This window comes from Saccopteryx bilineata, chromosome 8, assembly GCF_036850765.1.
Source record: "Saccopteryx bilineata isolate mSacBil1 chromosome 8, mSacBil1_pri_phased_curated, whole genome shotgun sequence".
NCBI classification, from domain to species: domain Eukaryota; kingdom Metazoa; phylum Chordata; class Mammalia; order Chiroptera; family Emballonuridae; genus Saccopteryx; species Saccopteryx bilineata.
This window is the reverse complement of record NC_089497.1, coordinates 79,834,630-79,856,863: the sequence shown is the minus strand read 5'-3', so window position 1 is coordinate 79,856,863 and position 22,234 is coordinate 79,834,630. Positions and strand designations below refer to the sequence as shown.

The 22,234-nt window shown below is 36.5% G+C and overlaps 1 protein-coding gene across 6 annotated transcripts in view; it reads left to right on the top strand.

Moving 5' to 3' along the window:
- NAALADL2 (N-acetylated alpha-linked acidic dipeptidase like 2) overlaps positions 1-3,641 on the top strand; it is a 1,182,199-nt gene extending 1,178,558 nt beyond the window's left edge. For all 6 annotated transcript variants that reach the window (XM_066241017.1, XM_066241013.1, XM_066241011.1 and 3 more), the window contains one exon: positions 1,602-3,641. In XM_066241017.1, the coding sequence (XP_066097114.1) occupies positions 1,602-1,800 (199 nt within the window). In that variant the 3' untranslated portion in view covers positions 1,801-3,641. The remainder of the gene's footprint in view (positions 1-1,601) is intronic.
- The last annotated feature ends 18,593 nt before the right edge of the window (positions 3,642-22,234 follow it).

The following is a 22,234-nucleotide window of genomic DNA, read 5'->3' as shown; positions in this document are numbered from 1 at the left end:
GATACCATTATCACACTTAAAATACAAACAATTTCTCAGTATTAACAAATCTTCAGTATTCAATTTTGCATTACTGTTCATTTTTAGTTTCTTTTACTAAACACATAGTGAAGCCCATACTTTATGACTGATTGATATGTTTCTTTTTGTCTAAAATGTTGTTTCCATTTGTTCTTAAATGGGATGGGGGGCAGTTTTGCTTTGTAAGGGACAGTTTTAGCAGTCTGGAGACAGTGATGGTTTTTACAACTGCTGTGGACTAAATGTGTTTTCTCAAAACATATATTTTAAGATTCTTTCCCCAATGTAATTACATTTGGAGCAGGGGCCTTTGGGTGATAATTAAGTTAGATTAGGTCATGTGTATGGGGCCTTCTTGATGGAACTAATACCCTTATAAGAAGACAAGACATGGGGTTTTGGTTTCTGTCTGTGTGCACATACCAAGGAACGCCATGTGAGACTATAACCAGGAAGAGGCCTCTCACCAGGAACCCTGGTGATTTGAACTATGCTAGCACTCTGATCTTAAACTTCTAGCCTTCAGAACTGCGAGAAGTCTATGGTATTCTGTGATAGCAGCACAAACAGATGAGGACACCTACTGGCATGGAGTAGTGGAGGCCAGCAACACTGCTAAACACCTTGCAGTGCACAGGACAGGTGCCACAGGGAGAAGGGTCCAGCCTCAATAATCCATAGCACAAGGTCACGAAACCCTGGTCCAGAAGTTCCTCCTTCATCTATTTTTTATTATACTTATTTGTTAAATAAACTGATTATTTGTCCTATAGAGTTCTCCACATTCTCTATTTCACTGATGACACACTTTAGTATCACTTAACATGTTTCTGTGTCCCTTGTATTTATTAACAATTAGATTTAGAAGCTACATTGATTCAGATTCAATTTTTAGCAAAACTATTTTATTTTATATTCTAAATAGGGGTGCTCTTCCATTAGAAGGCACCTATAGCCCTGGCCGGTTGGCTCAGCGGTAGAGTGTCAGCCTAGCGTGCGGAGGACCTGGGTTCGATTCCCAGCCAGGGCACACAGGAGAAGCGTCCATTTGCTTTTCCACCCCTCCACTGCACTTTCCTCTCTGTCTCTCTCTTCCCCTCCCGCAGCCAAGGCTCCATTGGAGCAAAGATGACCCGGGCACTGGGGATGGCTTTGTGGCCTCTGCCTCAGGCGCTAGAGTGGCTCTGGTCACAACATGGTGACGCCCAGGATGGGCAGAGCATCGCCCCCTGGTGGGCAGAGCATTGCCCCTGGTGGGCAGAGCGTCGCCCCTGGTGGGCGTGCCGGGTGGATCCCGGTCGGGCGCATGCGGGAGTCTGACTGTCTCTCCCCGTTTCCAGCTTCAGAAAAATACAAAAAAAAGAAAAGAAAAGAAAAGAAGGCACCTGATTCTCTCTTTTATCACTATGAAAAACTTTTGATGATCAACATCTATATCAATTCATTAGAGACTGAAAATATTATAATTTTGTCACTTTATCTATTATGAAATCACTATTTCTTGGGAATATTCATTACAGTGCTTGATATGAAAATAATATTATGCATGAATCACTTACACATTTTATATTTCTTTCTAGAAACATCCTGTACCACCTTGATAAGAAGAGAAGCCAGTTTTCAATACTCCTGGAAGCCTGGGAGCACTGCAAGTCACTTGCATCAAATGAGACCTTTCAAGAGGCCCTGTCAAAGGTGTTGCATAGCATTAATTCGGCTCAGGTTTACTTCAAAGAAGGACTTGATGTGTTCAACAGTGTCTTGGTTGGAAAGAACTGAGAAAACTCTCAGCATTTTAAAGAGTTTGTTTACAATTCCTCAAGCGAAAGCTCTAATTTGATCAGATTTTCTGACATTGAAGACTCTTCCCCCCAATGGCTTTTTATACAAATCAAAAGCTATTATACATTGTATTTTTTAACAGACATATAAAGAGAGTTTTGCACATTTAATATTTTTCTTATATCTGCAGTTCTGAATATATAAACACAAGTTATTGAAATAATACTTAAAATTTATCTATTAAAAAAGAAATCTACTGTATTTATATATATATAAAATATCTGGGGGGAAATGTTCTAAGAAGTTTTGGACAATCTTTGCTCCTATGGATAAAGCACATAGGAACAGAAGTTTTTCCTTATGTTACAGCTTTTAATGACCTATTTTGTATAATAGAAATGGACAGTTGATATGATTTCAGATTAACTTCACTATTAATTATTCAATATGAAGAATTCAAGTAATCTGACTCGGTGATTGATTGACCAAAGCCACTTTGAATGTTTCTATTTTATGAAATGAAGTGCCTATTTATACACAACTAGATATAGTAATACACTGGTTATGAAATTGTATTTTTTTTAAGTATTAATAAAAGAGCCATAAACATTCCAGGGGAAAATCTCCATGTAGGTGCACAGAGCAATTTACATACAATTTTTTTACTAACAACTTACAAGATGACAAGCTTTGAAACCCCTAATTTGCCTCAGTTGATATTGTAAAAAATTCAGGAGTGATATATGTCTTGTGAGGGAGAAAATATGTTGTACTTCTTGTTGTATTGTTTCTTTTGGGAGCACTGAAACATCTACTCTCAAATGAAAGTGGCTCACATTCTTTGAAAACCCCAAATATCTTAAAAAGCATTAAATTACTATTTTGGCACACACAAAAAGACTCCCTATGAAAGAAAGAGTTGTTTTGATCAATGAAAAAAAAGTTCTTTAATTCTATGAGGAAACTTTCAATATGTTTTTCTTTTTTATCCTTAGTTGTGACTTAAATGAAAATGAAGGTAATATTCACAATTCTAACTTTATGCAGAAAAAGTGTTACTATGTGTATATGTCTTTCATATATTTCAATTTTTTTTGCATGTGGAAAATGAGACTTCATATTGACCTTGTCACTGACTGGCACTGACATCCATCAATCCCCCAAACCAAGGATTTTAATAGGTGACAGTTTAGCTTGTCCTGAGAAATTGATTTGAAACTTTTTCTCCTGATAGTGGTGAAAGCAAGCACCCTGAGGAAACATATCTTCTGAAAGTTCCCTTCCCTGTGAATTTTCTCTCGAGCTAACACAACAGAGACACTTCCCCAGGACCCATGGCCAGAGCCACAGTGCAGGAAGTGCAGCCTGTCGAAGTCTTTGTTTCATGGATGGCTATGTACCTAATCTGCATTGAAAAGAAACTTAAAGTTGAAGGGAAAGAATTGGTCAGTATTGATTAATTGATTTATAAGGCTCAGCTGTTCCTACCCTAAGTAATGATTATGAGCTCAAGGCAAAGAAGGGAACTGAGGAAATGAGCTAGATAATTCAGGCAGAAATCCATTTTCATCTGAATTGCTTGTGCACACATATTTTTACATGAGAATGAAACTACCTTACTTTTTTTTTTAACCAATACACTTGTTGTTTGAATGTATTTGCCAGGGTGAGGAGTGTCTAAGGTAAGGCCTACAGGGGTCTCAAACTCGCAGCCCGCCCACCAATTTTGTGTGGCCCACAGACTAATCCACGAAGTTTGATTAGTCTGCGGGCCACACAAAATTGGTGGGCGGGCCACATGCGGCCCGCGGGCCGCGAGTTTGAGACCCCTGGACCAGCTGCTGTGTAACTCGGTATCAGTGCCACCGTTGGCTCCACAGAAAACAACAGCAGAAAAGAGGTGGGGCACCTATATGGACATAACTGGGGCCAAATAACAGAATGCCTTAAAGGGTATTACATAATCAATCAGCTTTAATGTGTTCCTTCCAGGTCTTCCTTTGAAGCTGAATTTAAAGCCAAGACAAATAATCATCAGTTTGATAGTTGGTCATTCTAAAAACAAAATCCTAATTCACTCACTCTGTAAAAAGCTTTGAAAGCACAAACCATTTTTCTTTATACGTTTTGTTTAATGCTTGTGTGCTTAGGTAAACCACATTGCACAGCTAAAAATCTCAATGTTATGTATTCTGCGTTTCTAAATTATAATTGTTATGTTAGAACTGAAGTTAACTGTGGATAATATGTTTTTATTAGTCTATTTAACATATTATGTGAAGAAACTAAAGTATAATGAAAACAGATGTCCACTAGTTTTTTTGTTTTGTTTTTTTTTTGTTGTTTTTTTTTTACAGAGACAGAGAGAGAGTCAGAGAGAGGGATAGATAGGGACAGACAGACAGGAACAGAGAGAGATGAGAAGAATCAGTCATTAGTTTTTCGTTGCAACACCATAGTTGTTCATTGATTGCTTTCTCATATGTGCCTTGACCATGGGGCTGCAGCAGACTGAGTAACCCCTTGCTCGAGCCAGCGACCTTGAGTCCAAGCTGGTGAGCTTTTTGCTCAAACCAGATGAGCCCATGCTCAAGCTGGCCACTTTGGGGTCTCAAATGTGGGTCCTCCGCATCCCAGTCCGATGCTCTATCTACTGCGCCACCACCTGGTCAGGCTGTCCACAAGTTTTATAGATGCTGCTCTATACCTTTGACTGCAACAAAACCTCTTATCTAAGAGCATTACTGCTATGGTCTGATTACCTCAGGGTTTCTATAAGTTTATATCATTTTAATTTTTTTCCAGTAGAGCCAAGTGAATAAAATCCTATGCAAATTAATAACAAGTGTTCTTGGCAGATTGGTAGTAGGTTTAAATTCTTGTTGAGCTATCTGAGTGCCTGCAAATTCTTACAGTTCTTCCACATAGAAATGTATCAAGATATAATGAACCATAAATGGTTATTCTGCTAAGAAAATGTGGTAAATACGTACCACTGGAACTTGGGTTCATGAAGGGTACACATGGGCACTGCTTTATGTAAAAGAGCATACCTTCTGGAGTCAAAAGGAAGCTTAAGAGACATTTTGGTCTAAGCCCTAAGATGTTACCTTCAGCCAGGAAAAGCATCGTCACCCCGTCAGATGCCATAACTGTAGCCAAAGTAATTAAGAAATTTGGATATACTGCCATAGTTAGCTACTAGCAAAAGCACTACTGAAATTTAAGCTTCTCTGCTTTGTCATGCAGTAAATCCAGCTCTCTAACTGAGATGCTCGGGTTATAAACAATCTTTGCCAGTACGTCTATGAAACCGCCATTCTATCAAACTCTGCATGAACTGGAATCACTGCTTTAATTAAGGACTAGCTCATTCTGACTATATCTGATAAACTAAATTTTTCCAGAGAATACAGGCAAAGGATTCGGTACTCAGGAGGAAGTAAGGGAGAGTTTCTACATGAAGCCAGAAGTAGAAAGGACAGCATAGAGTTAAATGATTTTATGAGAGCATATTTTATCTCTGTATTAAATCAACAATCTAAATTAGTGTTTCTCAAAATGTGGATTTTGGGGCTGAGAGACCTAGTAATCATCTTCAGCAGGATTTCCCAAATGACCATTTTGAACACTGAAGTTTAAGAATATCTAAACTACGTTAATCCTGGGTCCTGAGAAAATATTACTTGGCAACATATTAAAAAGATAAATAAAATAAAAATAATAAGAGGTACCTGAAGCTCTGCTATTAAAAAGAATATGTAAAAATAACTATTGTATCTCTCAAAAAGGGATGCAGACATAGCTAACAGCAGTGCATGCTATGTGTCAGGCAATGTTAGACTTTCGCATGTACAGGGGATCTTCGGGTTACATACAGTTCCGTTCCTATGACAGTGATGTAAACTGAATTTTGGTGTAAGTTGAAACACACCCTAGCCTAAGTCACTTACTTATCCTAATACAGTTGTAAAGTCATAATCTAGAAAGTAAAAATACAACTAAGCCACAGAAAAAGGAAAAGGACATAAATATATTGTACTGTACACTGTACTGCAGTAACCAAAAAAATGACAAAAAATTTGAGTGTAAAAAAAGAGTATGATGTTAATGGCATAAGCCAAAACACTCATGTCTCAATTTTTATTTTATTTATTTATTTTTATTCAGTTAGAAGATAGGAGGCTGAGACAGACTTCTGCATGCACCCCAATTGGGATCCACCCGGTCAGCCCACTAGGGGGCAATGTTTTGCCAGCTGGGGCATTGTTCTGTTGCTCAACAACTGAGCTCTTCTTATTGCCCGAGGCAAGGCCATGGAGCCATCCTCAGCACCCATAGCCAACTCGCTCCAATCCAACCGTGGCTGCAGGAGGGGAAAAGAGAGAGATAAGTAAGAGAGGAAGGGATGTAGAAGCAGATGAGTGCTTATCCTGTGTGCCCTGACCTGGAATCGAACTGGGACATCCATATGCTGGGCCAGTGCTCTACCACTGAGTCAACCTGCCAGGGACACGTCTCAATTTTTTAAAGTTTTTATGGGAGTGAGCATTGTAAACTAAAAAACATCATATGGCAAGACTGTTGTAACCAGAGGACCCTCTGTATTAGTTTTGCTACCTGAATCCCCCGAGCAATCTGTTTTTATAAAATGAGGATACTTAGCTGAGTGACTTAGCAGAAGTTTTACAGCTAATAAAAATGTCTGAGGTATGCTTCTCTGCTGGGCCCTCTGGAATCAAGTCCTGTGTTCTTTGTACTGATTGCTGAGGTAAACATCAGAGAAATCATTTGGTTATAGAGACTAACAGAATTGAGAATTTAATGTAGTTCTGCATAACTGATGAGTCTATGAAGTCTGCCACTTCCCTGGTTTAGTGAAGGAGTTTGAAGAAACAGATGTATTATTTATGATGGTGGCCCACCCATCCCAGCAATGGTGTGGATATATGGATAAGTTAAAGATATGTATAAGAGCATTAAAAATCAAGACATCATTATGGAGTACCATGACAACTAGGTCATAAGGTAGTAAAAAGAGAACAGAAGTCATATGTCACACAATTTCTTTCTCAAAATGCCTATACAATTTCATTGGAGGAAATAAAAAAAGAGAAGGTGCTTGGATTTACAACCACAGTTTTATATCATCCGTAAAAACTCAAAATGACTAAGTGACATCTTAACTTAAATAAATATACAGCATACAGTAGGTATTCTCACTGGAAAGATAATTGTTATAAAAACAAAATACACGATTTATTGCCATCTGCCTAATGATGAATCAGCATCTTTGCCTCAAATAAAAAAACTATAATATTTTACACCATAATTTAGTACACCTAGCCAAGATGTTCTCAGAGACATTGTGTGGGATGAGTAATTAATTACTATGAAAAGTAAGCTTTCTCTGAGGACAGCACATTGTCATCTCTTTGGTTTAAAGGACTGTGTAGCTGTGTTTTAGTCACACGTTCTTTTATTAGAAAAAGAATTATTTTAAACTGCCAACCCATATGTTGAGTAGAAGTAGAATGAGTCCACATATTCTAATAAATATATCAACATTATAGTTCTCTTATAGGAGCACAGAAGAAAGCAAGTGGGGAAGCAAACAAACAAACTGTGATATTTGAGAAAAGAACTCAGCCTAGCTGCAGAAATGAATTGGTATTTTTTCCATAGGTTTAAATTGCTAGCTTAAAAAGGCCTCATTAGAATCCGCTATTCTGAAAGTTCTTAATAACTTCAGCATTCTAAATGCGCCATTAAATGCAAATACTTTTTTTTGTTAAACTTGTTTGTTTATGAAATTCAAAATTTCAAGTGATATAAATTTAAAAGAAGAAGAGTTGTAAACATTTTTTAAAAATCTAACATTTTTTGGTCATTATATCCACTAAACTTTTTGGTTTCTCTTTCTAGATATTCTTTAGCATGAAATTAGGCTCTTTATTATCTTTTTAACCCTGAGATAGTCCTTTTAAGATCTATTTGACTCAATATGCTTTTATCTGTAAGTCAGCCAGAGTCTTATTTTCTAATACCTTTCCATTATCCTTCAAAGATATGCAGTGAGGAGCCTTTGCATACCTGTGCTGAGGATCTTGAGGCCTGATTTGTTGTGAAATGACATATTTTTTAAAGATATTTATAATCTCATATTTAGATTGTATCTGAATTTATAAAAGCAGAGGATTAAGTGAAGGCACTTGCAGGTAGCATTCAAGAAAAAGAAGCTGCTTCAAATTTCAATGTTTCTGGTTAGATTATTTTCTGTTTGAAGTACATAGTTACATAGTATATAGTTGTCTGAAACTAAAATGGTAATTTTGATGTTTTCAGCCAAAATCTAATTATTGAAGCCAAAGAATTGAAGTTACTCTAATTTCTTAAGCAGGATTCTGTCAAGAATTAACTCAGGAGTAGTTGATTCAGTGCCTACATCTAGACACAGCTTTGATGAGTGTAGACAGAGCCTAACAGTATTCTGTCTAATTCCTTTGATGTCAGTAAGCACTGAGGTAGCTTTTCTCAGAGGAAGATAGATTTCATTTTTCAGGGGCTAATTAATATGCACAACCTCAGGCCCCCAGGGACCACATAGGTGCCTGTAGTATACCATATGTCATGTGCTATATTACAACAAGCTCAAGAGATTAATATACAATCATTATTATGAATTATTATGTTGCAATAAAGTTAATGTTGGTCTTTTGTTCTAATTAAAGTATAAAAGAAGCTTAGCTAGAGAAGTTCAGTTAGAGTCTCTATTTTAAAGAACTACATATATTTTTAAATCAAAATGTGTATAATTATGTAATTATCTAGACTGCTTATTAAGTGAACTCCTCTAACTTCTTTTAAAAACCTTTATTCAGTATGTTACAACCCAGATGGACACTACTTGGAGTGTGTTTTATTATTTTTAAATTCTTAGTCATTGTTGAATCATGCTTTCAGTATATGTGGAGTGTTTTATTAAGATTAATAATAATTATTTGTTTTCCTTTATATCAAGCTGCTGCAAATGGACTACCTTACTTTGAAAGTCAGAAAAAAATGCTATTACTCTGTAAAGACAATTTTATAATGTCTGTTTAACAAGAAGCAAACAAAATGTTTTACTATACCATTGCAAATTGTCTACAAGAAAAATATCCAGATGGTTAAGTTTAGCTCACATGATTATATTCCAGCAATGTTATAAATTATTCCATTTAGATGCTGAGGTAGGACTCTATTGGGTGATTTAGTATTTACATTTCACACAAAAAAGTCTAATAGCAAATATATCTTACACATTCTAACTTGCTACTTGGAAAATATGAATAGAATTGTATTCTGAAAAAAGTGCTTTTTTAGAATATTTTAGAGGGCTAATTTGTTTTTATAGACATCTAGAAAAATAAAATTTTAATAAGAGTTTTATATATGTGTTTAGGATGTTACCATATACCATTCATTTTTAAAATCATGTCTACATTGTAACAATATTTAGTTATATAAAATTATATAATTAATAAAATTTTTCAGTTGTGTAACAATCAAAAAGACAGCCATGAAATAAATAATGTTATGATTAAGAGAAGATTTATAAATTAACCTGGGATAAAATTTGGAGGGCAATCTCTCAATTAAAATTGCTTTGATTAACAACAAATATCTCTGAAAGGTATCTTAATGGCTAAATTGCATTGAACTGTTATAGTTTTGAATATTGTTCAAAATAAATTGATTACTGTCTGTGATTTAGAAATCTTTTCATTGTAAAGAAATTCTCATGGTCATTGTCTTGGTTGTAATTGATTTTTAATAGCATTGGTTTAGAGGCATGTGTCTGTAGTTTTGAAATTACTATATAAAGTTGAATGTCTAATCACTCTGTGTGGATGTCCTTTAGGAATTTAGTGTATTCTATATTTAGCCCAAATGTGATCTCAATTTATTTTACAACTTTTTATGTGTTACTCTAATGACTCAATATGCAACTTATTTCGGACAGTATGTTGTGATTTGGAGTGACAAAATTTAGATTGGGATACCACATACATCAAGAAATGAGTGGTCTGACCAGGCGGTGGCTCAGTGAATAGAGCATCAGACTGGGATGCAGAGGACTCAGGTTTGAGACCCCGAGGCCACCAGCTTGAGTGTGGGCTCATCTGGTTTGAGCAAAAAGCTCACCAAGTTGGACCCAAGGTCGCTGGTTTGAAAAAGGGGTTACTCAGTCTGCTAAAGGCCCACGGTCAGGGCACATATGAGAAAGCAGTCAATGAACAACTAAGGTGTCGCAATGAAAAACTAATGATTGATGCTTCTCATCTCCCTCTGTCCCTGTCTATCCCTCTCACTGACTCTCTGTCTCTTAAAAAAAAAAAAAAAATGAGTGAATATTTATATTTCCCTTGCTTAAATATTTGCACATAATTAAAAACATAGTACTATGAAATGAAGGCATCTTTTAAGAAGTATGTTTTAATTCATAAATGCAATGGAGTATGTACAGTGAAATGGTAATATTTAGAATACCCACTTAAAATATTAAATGCAGATAAAAATCACTGCTATACTGTGTTTTGTTATAAGAAATATAGTATATTAAGTATACAAAGTTAATTAGTTATTAGTATATGTTATTAGTGAATTGTATTTATTAATGTCCATTGCACCTAAACGGGAAAGGCCTTGTTCAGGAAGCATTATATAAGGTTAATCGCATGTTTCTTCTTTGCCTTTCATTCTTTTCTCAAACATACACTTGTCATTTCTTCCTTCTTCTGTTATTCTCATTTCTTTATATCCCCCCTTTCCAGTTTGGGTGGTGGATAAAGGTGTGTTTGTTTTGGAATACTTAAAAGTTTTCTGGATTAAAAATAAAATCTTCAAAGTAACATAACATATTAATAAGATGTTCTGATCCTGCAGGCCACAGTTACAAAAGCTAACCTAATCTAACTTTTAAATGACAGAATTGACACAATTGTATAAGCACAATCTCTTTCTTCGGTCTTCCATCAACTACACTCATCTTATAAAAGCAGAGACATTCTTAGAAGGCGTTCTCTGACATCCTAAATGTCCACATATGTAATTTTAGCACAGTTATATTTCTTCCCCAATTTATTCTTCTTGATTTCTTCCTTATCTCAGTAAATACACCAGACTCACTAAAAAATAAGAATCATCTTTTTTTTTTTAAGATTTTGTTTATTCATTTAAGAGAAGGGAGGAGCAGGAAGCATCAACTCCCATTTGTGCTTGACCAGGCAAGTCCAGGGTTTCGAACCTGCAACCTCAGCATTCCCAGTTGACACTTTTCCACTGCGCCACCACAGGTCGGGCAAGAGCCGTCTTTGATCTTTTTATTTTCCTCATTCCCCACATCCAATGTGTCAGCAAGTAGTGTTGGCTCTGCTGCACATTTCTCCATTCCACTAGGACCATCCCATCAATGCCCACATCTTCTCATCCTTGCATTGCACTTGACTTTATAACTATAGTATTTCAAGCAGAGAGAATTTTAAAACAGGAAAGTGACTACGCTCGTATTGAAAGAGCTAGTGTAACAAAAGAGTGAAAGTTCTATTTCTCAGAGATTAGTAACTGTAGGAAACAGCTACTGACCTTAAGGCTAGAGAGCACAATGGGGAGGGGAGATTCTTCTGACACTCCTAGAAACCTTGTTGCTGTTGCTGGTGGACCCACTGCTCAGAAGCTTCAAGAAAAAGCACAGGGTTGATCAGAAGCCTGGGAGCATGCACTGCCTCTGCTACCCCTACGAGAAGCAGGAAGAACAACAATAAAACCCAAAACACCTTCTACACTTTTCACCTTTATAAACTAGAGACAACCCAAATATCTATAAACTGTGAAATTGTTACAACACATGGTAGTATATTTATATAATGGATTAATACCTAGGAATAAACAGGTGAAAACTGATATATACATTAACATGAATTAATCTTGAGAACATAATGCCAAGTAAAATGATAGCCTTTGTTGAGGCCTCTCTTTTCAAGGATGTTCACTATTCAGAGTCCTTAGAAGCAGACAGTGTCTTCGTCCAGATCAGAGGATGCATTTGTTTTCTAACTAGTATATTAAAAAATAATGTCTCTTGCTTTGGGCAAAGTTTAAGTAGCTTCTACAAGCAGTCTATTTAAAAGCTTAAAGGTAACCTAAAATCAGGGTGGCTCAGTTGTTAACAGATACACTGGTGTTTAGCAATTTCTGGGCCCACAATCACACCACCCCCATCAGACTTGGGGAATAAGTAAATGGTTGAGAACATAAACCTTATGCTGCCTCTTGTGCTGTGTGTAGTAAACTTGCAAACTCAATCGGTGAATTGTCTCCTAACCAGCTGAATTAATGGGTGTACTGCAAGTCAATCTATCAGCTTCTACCACTGTGCTTTTGCTTAGAAACTGCTCGACAATTTTATCATGTAATATTGAACTCCATTACCTGGAGTTCTAGAAAAGGCAAATCTGTAGTGAGTGACCTGGGTTGAATATATGTTAAGGGGTAAGTGTGCAAGGATGCAACCTTTGAGGTAATAAACTTGTTTCTTACAGCCCTGGCAGGTTGGCCTGGCGTGCAAGAGTCCCGGGTTTGATTCCCGGCCAGGGCACACAGGAGAAGCGCCCATCTGCTTCTCCACCCCCCCCCTCCTTCCTCTCTGTCTCTCTCTTCCCCTCCTGCAGCCGAGGCTCCATCGGAGCAAAAGATGGCCCTGGCACTGGGGATGGCTCCTTGGCCTCTGCCCCAGGTGCTAGAGTGGCTCTGGTTGCAACAGACCGATGCCCCGGATGGGCAGAGCATTGCCCCCTGGTGGGCATGCTGGGTGGATCCCGGTCAGGTGCATGTGGGAGTCTGTCTGACTGCCTCCCCATTTCCAGCTTCAGAAAAATAAAAAATAATAATAATAAATAAATAAATAAACTTGTTTCTTACATTAATTCTAGTGGTGATCAGACAATTGTGTAAATTTTTCTTTTTTTTGTGACAGAGACAGAGAAAGAGACAGAGAGAGGGACAGATAGGATCAGACAAGAAGGGAGAGAGAGGAGAAACATCAATTCTTCATTGTGGCATCCTAGTTGTTCATTGATTGCTTTCTCATATGTGCTATGACTGGTAGGCCTTCAGCAGACCAAGTAACCCCTTGCTCAAGCCAGTGACCTTGGGTTCTAGCTGGTGAGTCTTGCTCAAACCAGATGAGCCCACACTCAAGCCAGCGACCTCGGGGTTTTGAACCTGGGTCCTCTGTGCCCAGTCCGACACTCTATCCATGGCATCACCACCTGGTCAGGCTAAATTTGTCTTAACTTCATCAAATGTATATTTTAAATTGGTGGATTTACATTAAAATTTTATTCAATAAAGCTGATTAAACACATTAAGCAAGTTTGTAAGAAAACATAAAAATTTAGGGAAGAAACTAACAAAAAAATAACGAAGATAATTTGGTAACATGAAAGCACAGTCTTTTAAAGGTTCCATTGATTTACCAACAAAAAGAATAAACAATTTTTTCTCATAGACATGTAAAATTTTAAAGTGCCAAGTTTAGATAATCCTAAAAGTTCCAGAAATTAAAACAAAACAAAGCAAAATTTAAAAAAAAATAGAATTACAATAGGTCCTCCACAAAGGAACAAGTAATAAACTAGCTGGTCGACTCTCATTAATAACACCTTCTAAACTTTAAGAAAAATTTATTTCATTTTATAATTTAATGAACAGATAACTCTTTATATGTGGTATTAAGGTTTTCCAGAGAATCAGAAATGATAGAATATCTATCTATCTATCATCTGTCTATCCATCTATCAAGATGTTTTTTTGAAAGAATTGGCTCACGTGATTATGGAGGCTGACAAGTTCCACAGTCTTCCATATGCAAGGTAGAGACCTAGGAAAGTTGGTGGTTTATATAGAAGGCTTGAGAGCTGGAGAGCAGGTGATATATATTTTAGTCTGATTTAAAAAGCCTGAGAACCAGGAGCACCAAAGACAGGGGAAGATAGCTATCTCAGCCCCATAGTCAGACAGAGTGAATTCAATCTTCCTCGCCGTTTTGTTCTTTTCAAACCCTCCAGGAGTTGGCTGATGCCCACCTGCATTGGGGAGGGCCGCAAGCCTTACTCAGACTCCCAATTCAAATGCTAGCTTCTTCCAGAAACACCCTTGCAGACACATCAGAAGAAATGTTTAACCGGATATGGCGTCCCATGGTAAATTTGCGGGATGCTCCTACCTTCCCTATTTGCAACTTATCTCTTCCAGCTCATTCTTCAAGATTGCAGATAAGTATTCACTTTTTTTGACAATGTCTTATTTACATACCATTTATCCCAAATGTCTTATGCATCTGGCACCAAGTGAGCATTCAGTACTTATTTGTTTAATATATGATTAAAAGAAAAAAATAAACACAAAATGCTGCTTGGAAAAGTCTGGCTGTTTTTACTTCTCATGCCTGGAGAAAGGAAGAGAAAGAGAACAACACACTTCTATGTACTTGAACACTGTAACAAGCCCAGAAAAGATTCTGTTGTATGTGGTCAGTTCAGTGTTAGGTAAGCTGAGCACTATCATAGTGCTGCCCCTCATGGCACAGGTGTGGTGGGGTGAAATCAGGCATGAGAGTGCCTGTACTTTTTCAAATCATCACCTATTTCATCTCTCTGTCTTTAGAGACAAATATATCAGTACCATTTGTATGGGAAAAAACCTCTATTTTCTACTTTAAGAAATGTGGAAAACACTTGTCCAAGAGTCTTTTGTTTCTATTTTATTTGTTGCTATGAAATATCACCTGCTTCTAGCTTGTTTTTATCATTATAATAGGGTTTTAAAATGGCAAGGGGAAGAATTTTATTCTGCCATCTTAAAATAGAAGATCAATGAATTCTAAATTTTAACAGTATTTTTGAGTTGATTTACAAAGAAAACACAATTTATACTACAATTGACAGTGAATAAAATCATATATTTTCTACATAGCTGACAATGAATGAAAATTATGGAGGGAAGCCTGACCAGGTGGTGGTGCAATGGATAGAGTGATGACCTAGAAGGCTGAAACCTTGAGGTTGCTGACTTGAGCACGGGTTTGTAGACATGACCTCATGGTCATGGTCAGGACCCATGGCTGGCTTAAAGCCCAAGTTCGCTGGTTTGAGCAAGGGGTCACTAACTCAGCTGGAGCCCCTCAGTCAAGGCGCATATGAGAAAATACTCAATGAACAACTAAGGTGCTCCAACTATGAGTTGATGCTTCTCATCTTTCTCCCTTCCTGTCTGTCCCTGCCTGTCTCTCTCTCTCTTTCTTTAAAAAAATAAGGAGGGGTAAAGATTTTATGGGGAGATTAAAGGGTAAAAAATTAAAAGGTTAAAAGAATAATATTGTAAATAAGAAATTCTAAAGAAAGACTAAGTGTGAACAATTCTAGGGTAATAATCTGAAACAACATTAAAACTTCAGGCAAGCAGGAAAGGAAGATATTTAAAGTTATAAACTCTTTCATTTATTATGGCAAACTAATTGTTTGTAGAAAAGACCTTTGCAGCTATATATTCCTCAGTTTCTCTAACATGAAATTATTTTGATCTTTCAAGATAGAACATTCAGGAGGTATTTTGATCATAATCAAAGTAAGCATAAAACATACTAGGTATTTGAATAATGGTTACAAGTAAATTTATGATGCACATACACATTTGGGAAGTATAATTCTAATTTCCTTAGGTTATCTAGGGCCTCTGTGGTCTAGAGATTTTTGATGAAATTTTAGTTTGAAGCCTTAATCTCTTTAGAATACCCTAATGTGTCCAAGTCTAAAGCCAGAAATTGTTCTGGGACTTTTTTCAAGTTCTGTGTTCCTTTTGCCTTCATATGAGTACATTACACTGACTCAAAACACAAGACAACTATTTATCTGAAATAGTAAATCTAAGCCACCTAGGTACTGCCTATCAAATCATATGATTTAATTATCTGCAGAACAATAATGTCAAACTGATGTTGTTCTTTGAAATGTGTGTGTGTATAAATAGATCACCCCTCTCATCAATAAGATCCATGAGAGCCTATTTGACTTGCTCTATATCCAGGATCTAGAGCTTGACTTGGTGTTCAATAAATAGTTTCTTAAGGAATGTATTGAAAATTACAAAAATTTAAAAATCTGTCCATATAAATATTTAGTTAACATAGTGAGTTATACATACAACAATAACAAAAATAGTAGTCTTTTGAAAATATAATTTTTTGCTTTGTTCATATTGATTATGACTTATATGAAAACAGGAAGTGATGAGTAATAAGTTGAATAACAACCCAAATCCAAGACACTCAAATAAAAAAAGTGAAATGTATCAAAAATTTAACTGCATATAGAATACCTAACTTAGCATCAGTATATCTACAAAAAATAAAAACTAAAAATAAAAAGACCTAGAGGTGTTAGCTGATTTAACTTGTATGAGAGCAAATATGATATAACTTTTAAAATGTATAAATTTAACCTATAAGGTAATCATAGAAGTATAATGTAAGGAAAGAGAGGTGATGGTCCACCTATTTTTTATGACAGAGCAAATAGACTGTTTGATTCAGTTCTGTACCCTAATTTAAAAAAAGAACACTAATAAACCAAACTTTATGCAGAGAAACATGATCAGAATGTAGAAAACTGAAGGAAATGTTGGTTTCCAGCTAAGATAGAGATCTAATGATAGATTATAGCCTTTCTAATCTATCTTCTATCTCCCAAAAAATGAAGGGAAGAAATGAATAAAAAAACAAATAAAAAAATTAGACTAAGCTGGGAAAACTTTCCTGAGTAGAACAGAAACCATGAGAAATTCCAGAAATTTCAAGAATGCTTAGAGAATAGCAATATATAAAAAGAAGTGAGCATTATAGCTCCATTGATGATAACCAAAACTGGAAGGAGAGCCAGGAGCAACTACGGGGGTGAAAACTGGGACCAAAAACATTGGTATACAGGTGGATCAGCACCTGCATTACACTACTCCTCCTTGTCCATACAACCCCACTGGTTATGTGTCACCATGTTTAAGCAACAAATGAAGAAATTGGGTCAGAGAGACAGGAGAGCATTCTAAAGGACTGCCATATTTAGGACACATGGAGAGTCCCTATGCTCAGGAGATTAATGTAGTAAAACTGCACACCAAGGTATATGCCACTCTCACAAACTCACCTTCCTGTTCACCCCTGCCACCCCAATCTGTACAAATTAGAGGCCATAAAGCCTAACAGAAAATTTTAACTACCAAAAGTACACAGGTTGGGGCCCTGGCCGGTTGGCTCAGTGATAGAGCGTTGGCCTGGCGTGCAGAAGTCCCGGGTTCGATTCCCGGCCAGGGAACACAGGAGAAGCGCCCATCTGCTTCTCCACCCCTCTCCCTCTCTGTCTCTCTCTTCCCCTCCTGCAGCGGAGGCTCCATTGGAGCAAAGTTGGCCCGGGCGCTAGGGATGGCTCCTTGGCCTCTGCCCCAGGCACTAGAGTGGCTCTGGTTGCGACAGAGCGACACCCCGGAGGGGCAGAGCATCGCCCCCTGGTGGGCAGAGCATCGCCCCCTGGTGGGCGTGCCAGGTGGATCCCGGTGGGGTGCATGTGGGAGTTTGTCTGACTGTCTCTCCCTGTTTCCAGCTTCAGAAAACTACAAAAAAAAAGTACAAAGTTTGGGGTATCATATTACATATATTTAAAAATTTGAGAGCTATATTTAGATATTGAAGTCATAAAATTTAATATTGTTTCCCAAAATAATACAGTGGGTGTTCAATTTGAATATTTCCACATTTTTTTTGAAAAAAAGAAATAAAAAGCAGACACAGAATATATGTTTATTTAAATTTGAAGACAATTACAAGCTCCAAATTGCATATATGTGAACAAAGTCAGAGGCTAGAAAGAAGCCCACATAGAAAGTTGAAATGATTCTGTGAGGAAAACAAGACTGCAAAGGGGTCCAATCCCTAAAAGATCATAGAAATCTCTGGTGTAGGGCCAGGTTCTCATTGGGTTTGGGCCAATGGTAAAGGAACTATGGAGCCAGAAAATGGTGGGCCATTCGTTTATTAAAGTCTCATAATGGCAGATGAGCAAACAGGCAGGGAAAACCGCTTCCCTCTTACTCAGGACTTCCAAATCCCTGACTCATTCTCCAGACTCTCCTGGACTCACAGACCCCACTAGCCTCAGCGCCTTTTTCTTCTCTCTCCTTCTCTCTGCAAAACAGGCTGGGGAAAACGAAACCCTTCTCCAGCAAACAACAGCAGGAAGGCCATCTGCAATTTGCAATCTGCTGCCCTGAGGGGAGCACCCAGTCTTCCATAGACTATACACACAAGGCGCTGCCCCAATAAAAGTGAGCAAACTTAAAAACGTTTATTTAACCAACATCTGGAAAATATCCACACTCATAAAACAAAAAAAAAATGATTTAATTTTGGGTGATGGGCACACAACACAATCAACAGTTCAAATGCTATAGAAATGTTTACTTGAAGCCAATGTACTCTTATTGATCAATGTCACCCCTTTATATTTATCTAAATAAATTATTAAAAATTTGTTTTAAAATGCGGGAAAAACCTATCCCGAGAGGTAAGCACTGTGAGTACAGCTGAGATGGAGCAGTTTAAGCACCGGGGAAGGAAGAGAGAGAGTAAAGATGAAGATTGTTCAGGGACTCAGAAGAGGGAGGGCTCAGAAAACATTAGAAAATTATGACAAGATCTAGATCACTTCTTGATGGCAGCCTGTGAGTAAATCAGGATAAAGCAAGGCTGGAGCAATAAGCCTTTCTGAACCAAGACAGGTTATGAGAATCAGAGTGTATACTCAGTGGTGCCATAATGTCAGAAGAAAACAATAGATTGATGTAGAAGGAGAACAGAAGACCTTGAGCCTGAAGTCAGAAAAACCACTCTATCCTACCTTATTTCTCTCCAGAAGCCATGAAATAAAAATCCAAAAAATCCAACTCATATATTTATAATAACATAAAAGAATATGCATACAAAGATACTATAAGCAGAAAAGAAAAAAGGTACTTTACTACAGATTATTAAAATTCTGTAGAAAACATTGTTTGTTCTTTTATTTGTCATGCTATTTGCCTTGTCCCAAAACAAGTACCATGAGAGGAAAAAGAAAAAGCAAGACAGAGAAGGGACTGGCAAAAACCACACAATCTTCTACATCTCCCTTCTGCTCCATCTATGAAAACCCAAAGTCTATGAGCTGGAGAGAAGAGGAATGCTTTGAATCAAATATAAGATTGATAATTTTTAAAGATTTTCTAAGTCCTCTCTATATTTCAATATTGTTTTTAAATATTACCTTTACCTTGAAACCTATAACCCTCCAGTTAGCATTGATATTTACCCACAGAACTAATGTCTTCCTCTCCCACAGTCTCAGAGAATATTACTTTTTGTCCTAGCCTACTTTTTTATTGTATGTGTTTTCTGTTAATATCTATCAGATATTAAGTTTTTAAAAACAAAGGCTCAGTCTAATTCTTCTTTATATTATTCATAGTAACTAGTGCATTATTATGTACCTTGTAAATATTCAATTTTGTTTAAAATAAGTAATACATAAAATATTTTAAATGTCTTTAAGAATGGATCTTTACTAAATGAGATATCACTTCATGTTTGTCAGAATAGCTACCATTAATTAATCAACAAACAGCAAGTGCTGGTGAGGATATGGAGAAAAGAGAATACTTATGCACTATTACTGGTGCAGCCACTGTGGAATACAGTATAGAGTTGCCTCAAAATATTAAAAATGGAATTGCCTTTTGACCTAGCAACCACACTTTTTGGGATATATCCAAAACACTAATTTGAAAGAATATATACACACTTATGTAATGTTCATTACAGCATTATTTGCAATAACCAACATTCAGAAATAGTCCAAGTGCCCATCAGTAGATGAATGGATAAAAAAGCTGTTTTACATTTACACTATGAAATACGACTCTGCTGTTAAAAAAGAAGAAAATTTTATCTTTGTGACAGCATGAAAGGACCTAGAGAATATTATGCTAAGTGAAATAAGCCAGTTAGAGAAAGACAACTACTATATGATATTACTTATATGTGGAAATTAATGAACAATATAAACTAACAAAAGAGTCTCATAAATTCAAGAGTAGATGGACAGGTGTTAGAGGGGACGAGGTTTGCGAGCCTGGATAAAAAGGTGAAAAAATTAATAAAAAATATACACACATATATAACAAACAGCTACAGAAAACAATGTGGTGACAGGTGAGGAAAAAAAAGTGGGGGGAAGGTGGAGGTTGGCAAAAGGGGGAAATAGAGAATGGAAAGATACTTCACTTGGTGCTGACGGCACATGATGGAGTTTACAGATGATATTTTTTGAGTTGTACACTTGAAACCTGTATAATTTTGTGAACTAATGTTGCACCAATAAATAAAATAAATAAATAAATAAATAAATAAATAAAATGTAAAGCATGGTTCTATTGAGTGTCTAATCTTTGCTTGACACACAGACACTTTGGCTCATAGTAATTGTTCAGTAATTTATTTGAAAGGATGAATGAGTATTAAGTGTGAAGGAATATTGAGGACAAAAAACTTAATATGAACATTAATGTAAAATAATTAAGTAAGCTCCATAGACCTATAGACAAATTTTGGAACTGCTCACATAATCTCGCTGTGGAGACATAATCTTAAACAGATCCCCAGGAAATATTATCTTCTGCTAAAGTCATCAAGTCTGCCGTCATTTATGATGGTTAATTTATGTATCAGCTTGGCTGGGACACAGTGTGCCCAAATATTTTGTGAAACATTATTTTGAGTGTTTCTGTGGAGGAGTGTTTGGATTAAATTAAGTTTTTATTCCATAGACTGAAGAGAGCAGATTGTCCTCCCCAATATGGCTGGATTTTATTCAATTTCTTCTAGTCCTGAATAGAACAAAACACAAACAAACTAAACTAAATTAAACTAAACTAAAATAACTACAACTAAAAAACCTAAAAACCAAACAAACTAAACAGAAACTGAGTCAGAGAGGAGTTTTTCTCTCTGCCTGACTTTGAGCTGGGATATCAGTCTTTCCCTGGCTTTTGACATGGACTAGGAGTAGATTTACAATATAGGTTCTATTGGGTCTCTAGAAGCAGATCTTGGGACTACTCAGCTTTCTGGACTTTTTGTTTAATGGACTTCAGCATCCACAGTTTTTGTTATTTATGGGTGTCCTAGAACTAATTCTCTATGGATACCAAGAGACTATAATTAAGATTTTGGGGATTAAAATTTTACAAATGTATTTTTTACTCTTTTTTTGGGAGGGTGAGGTCAGTGCTCCTAACCTTGGCATATTCAATGGTCAACTATATATATCTCCAATAACTGTTTATCTTGAAAACTCATACTAATATACAACCCTGGTATTCTTCATGTGAGTTTTCTATTTGTGTAAGCAAATTGCCACAAACCTTGCATCTTAAAACAGTCATTTATTATCTCACAGTTTCTGTAGGTAAGTAATCCAAACAGTTTAGTGGAATCTATTGCTTGGGGGTCTCATAAATCAGCAATAAGGTGTCAGCCAGGCCTACAATCTTACTAGTTTGGGGTTTTCTTCCAAACACATGTGGTTGTAGGCAGACTTTCTTACAGTTGTATAACCCATGGTGGCTTGCTTTTTCAAGGCCAGCAGGAAAACGTCTCTGACTGCAGGAATGACTAATTTCTCTTTGGAAAGGCTCACTTGATTTGGTAAAAACCACTAAGGATAATCCCCCTTTTGATTATATCAATGCAAAAAAATCTCTTCAGCTTTGTTATATAATATAAACTAAACATGGGAGTGATCCCTTCTATATTTACATGTTGTGCCTACATTCGTGTGTATCAGGAGGTAGACATCTTTGAGGTCATTTTAGACTTGTGTATACCAAATCCAGTTAAATTTTAAATTGGCTCTGAAATGTCTTTTGCATCTTTCTTGCTTTTAGTGTATGAAGACTTACTAATATCAAAATCTAAGAGGGCCTGGGAATTAAAATAAAATAAAATGGTTTTCAATAGTTAGAAATCCATAGAAATGCTTAGAAGGAACTTACAATAGAAAGTATCAGAAAGAAAATAAAGCATACTAAAGACTGAAACTTTAAAAAAAATTCTTCTTACATTCATTAGAGCAAGGAGTGTTTCTAGACCTAAATAAACTGGGATCAAGATGTTCTCCTTTGGAATGAGCTAGAAATATGCCAGCGCTCTTTATGAAGTATCTGGGTTTTATCAAGATAATATATTTAAGTCCCTCTAAATTTTCCCTATCCAAGATATTTTTCAACACCTTAAGATAAACAGTAC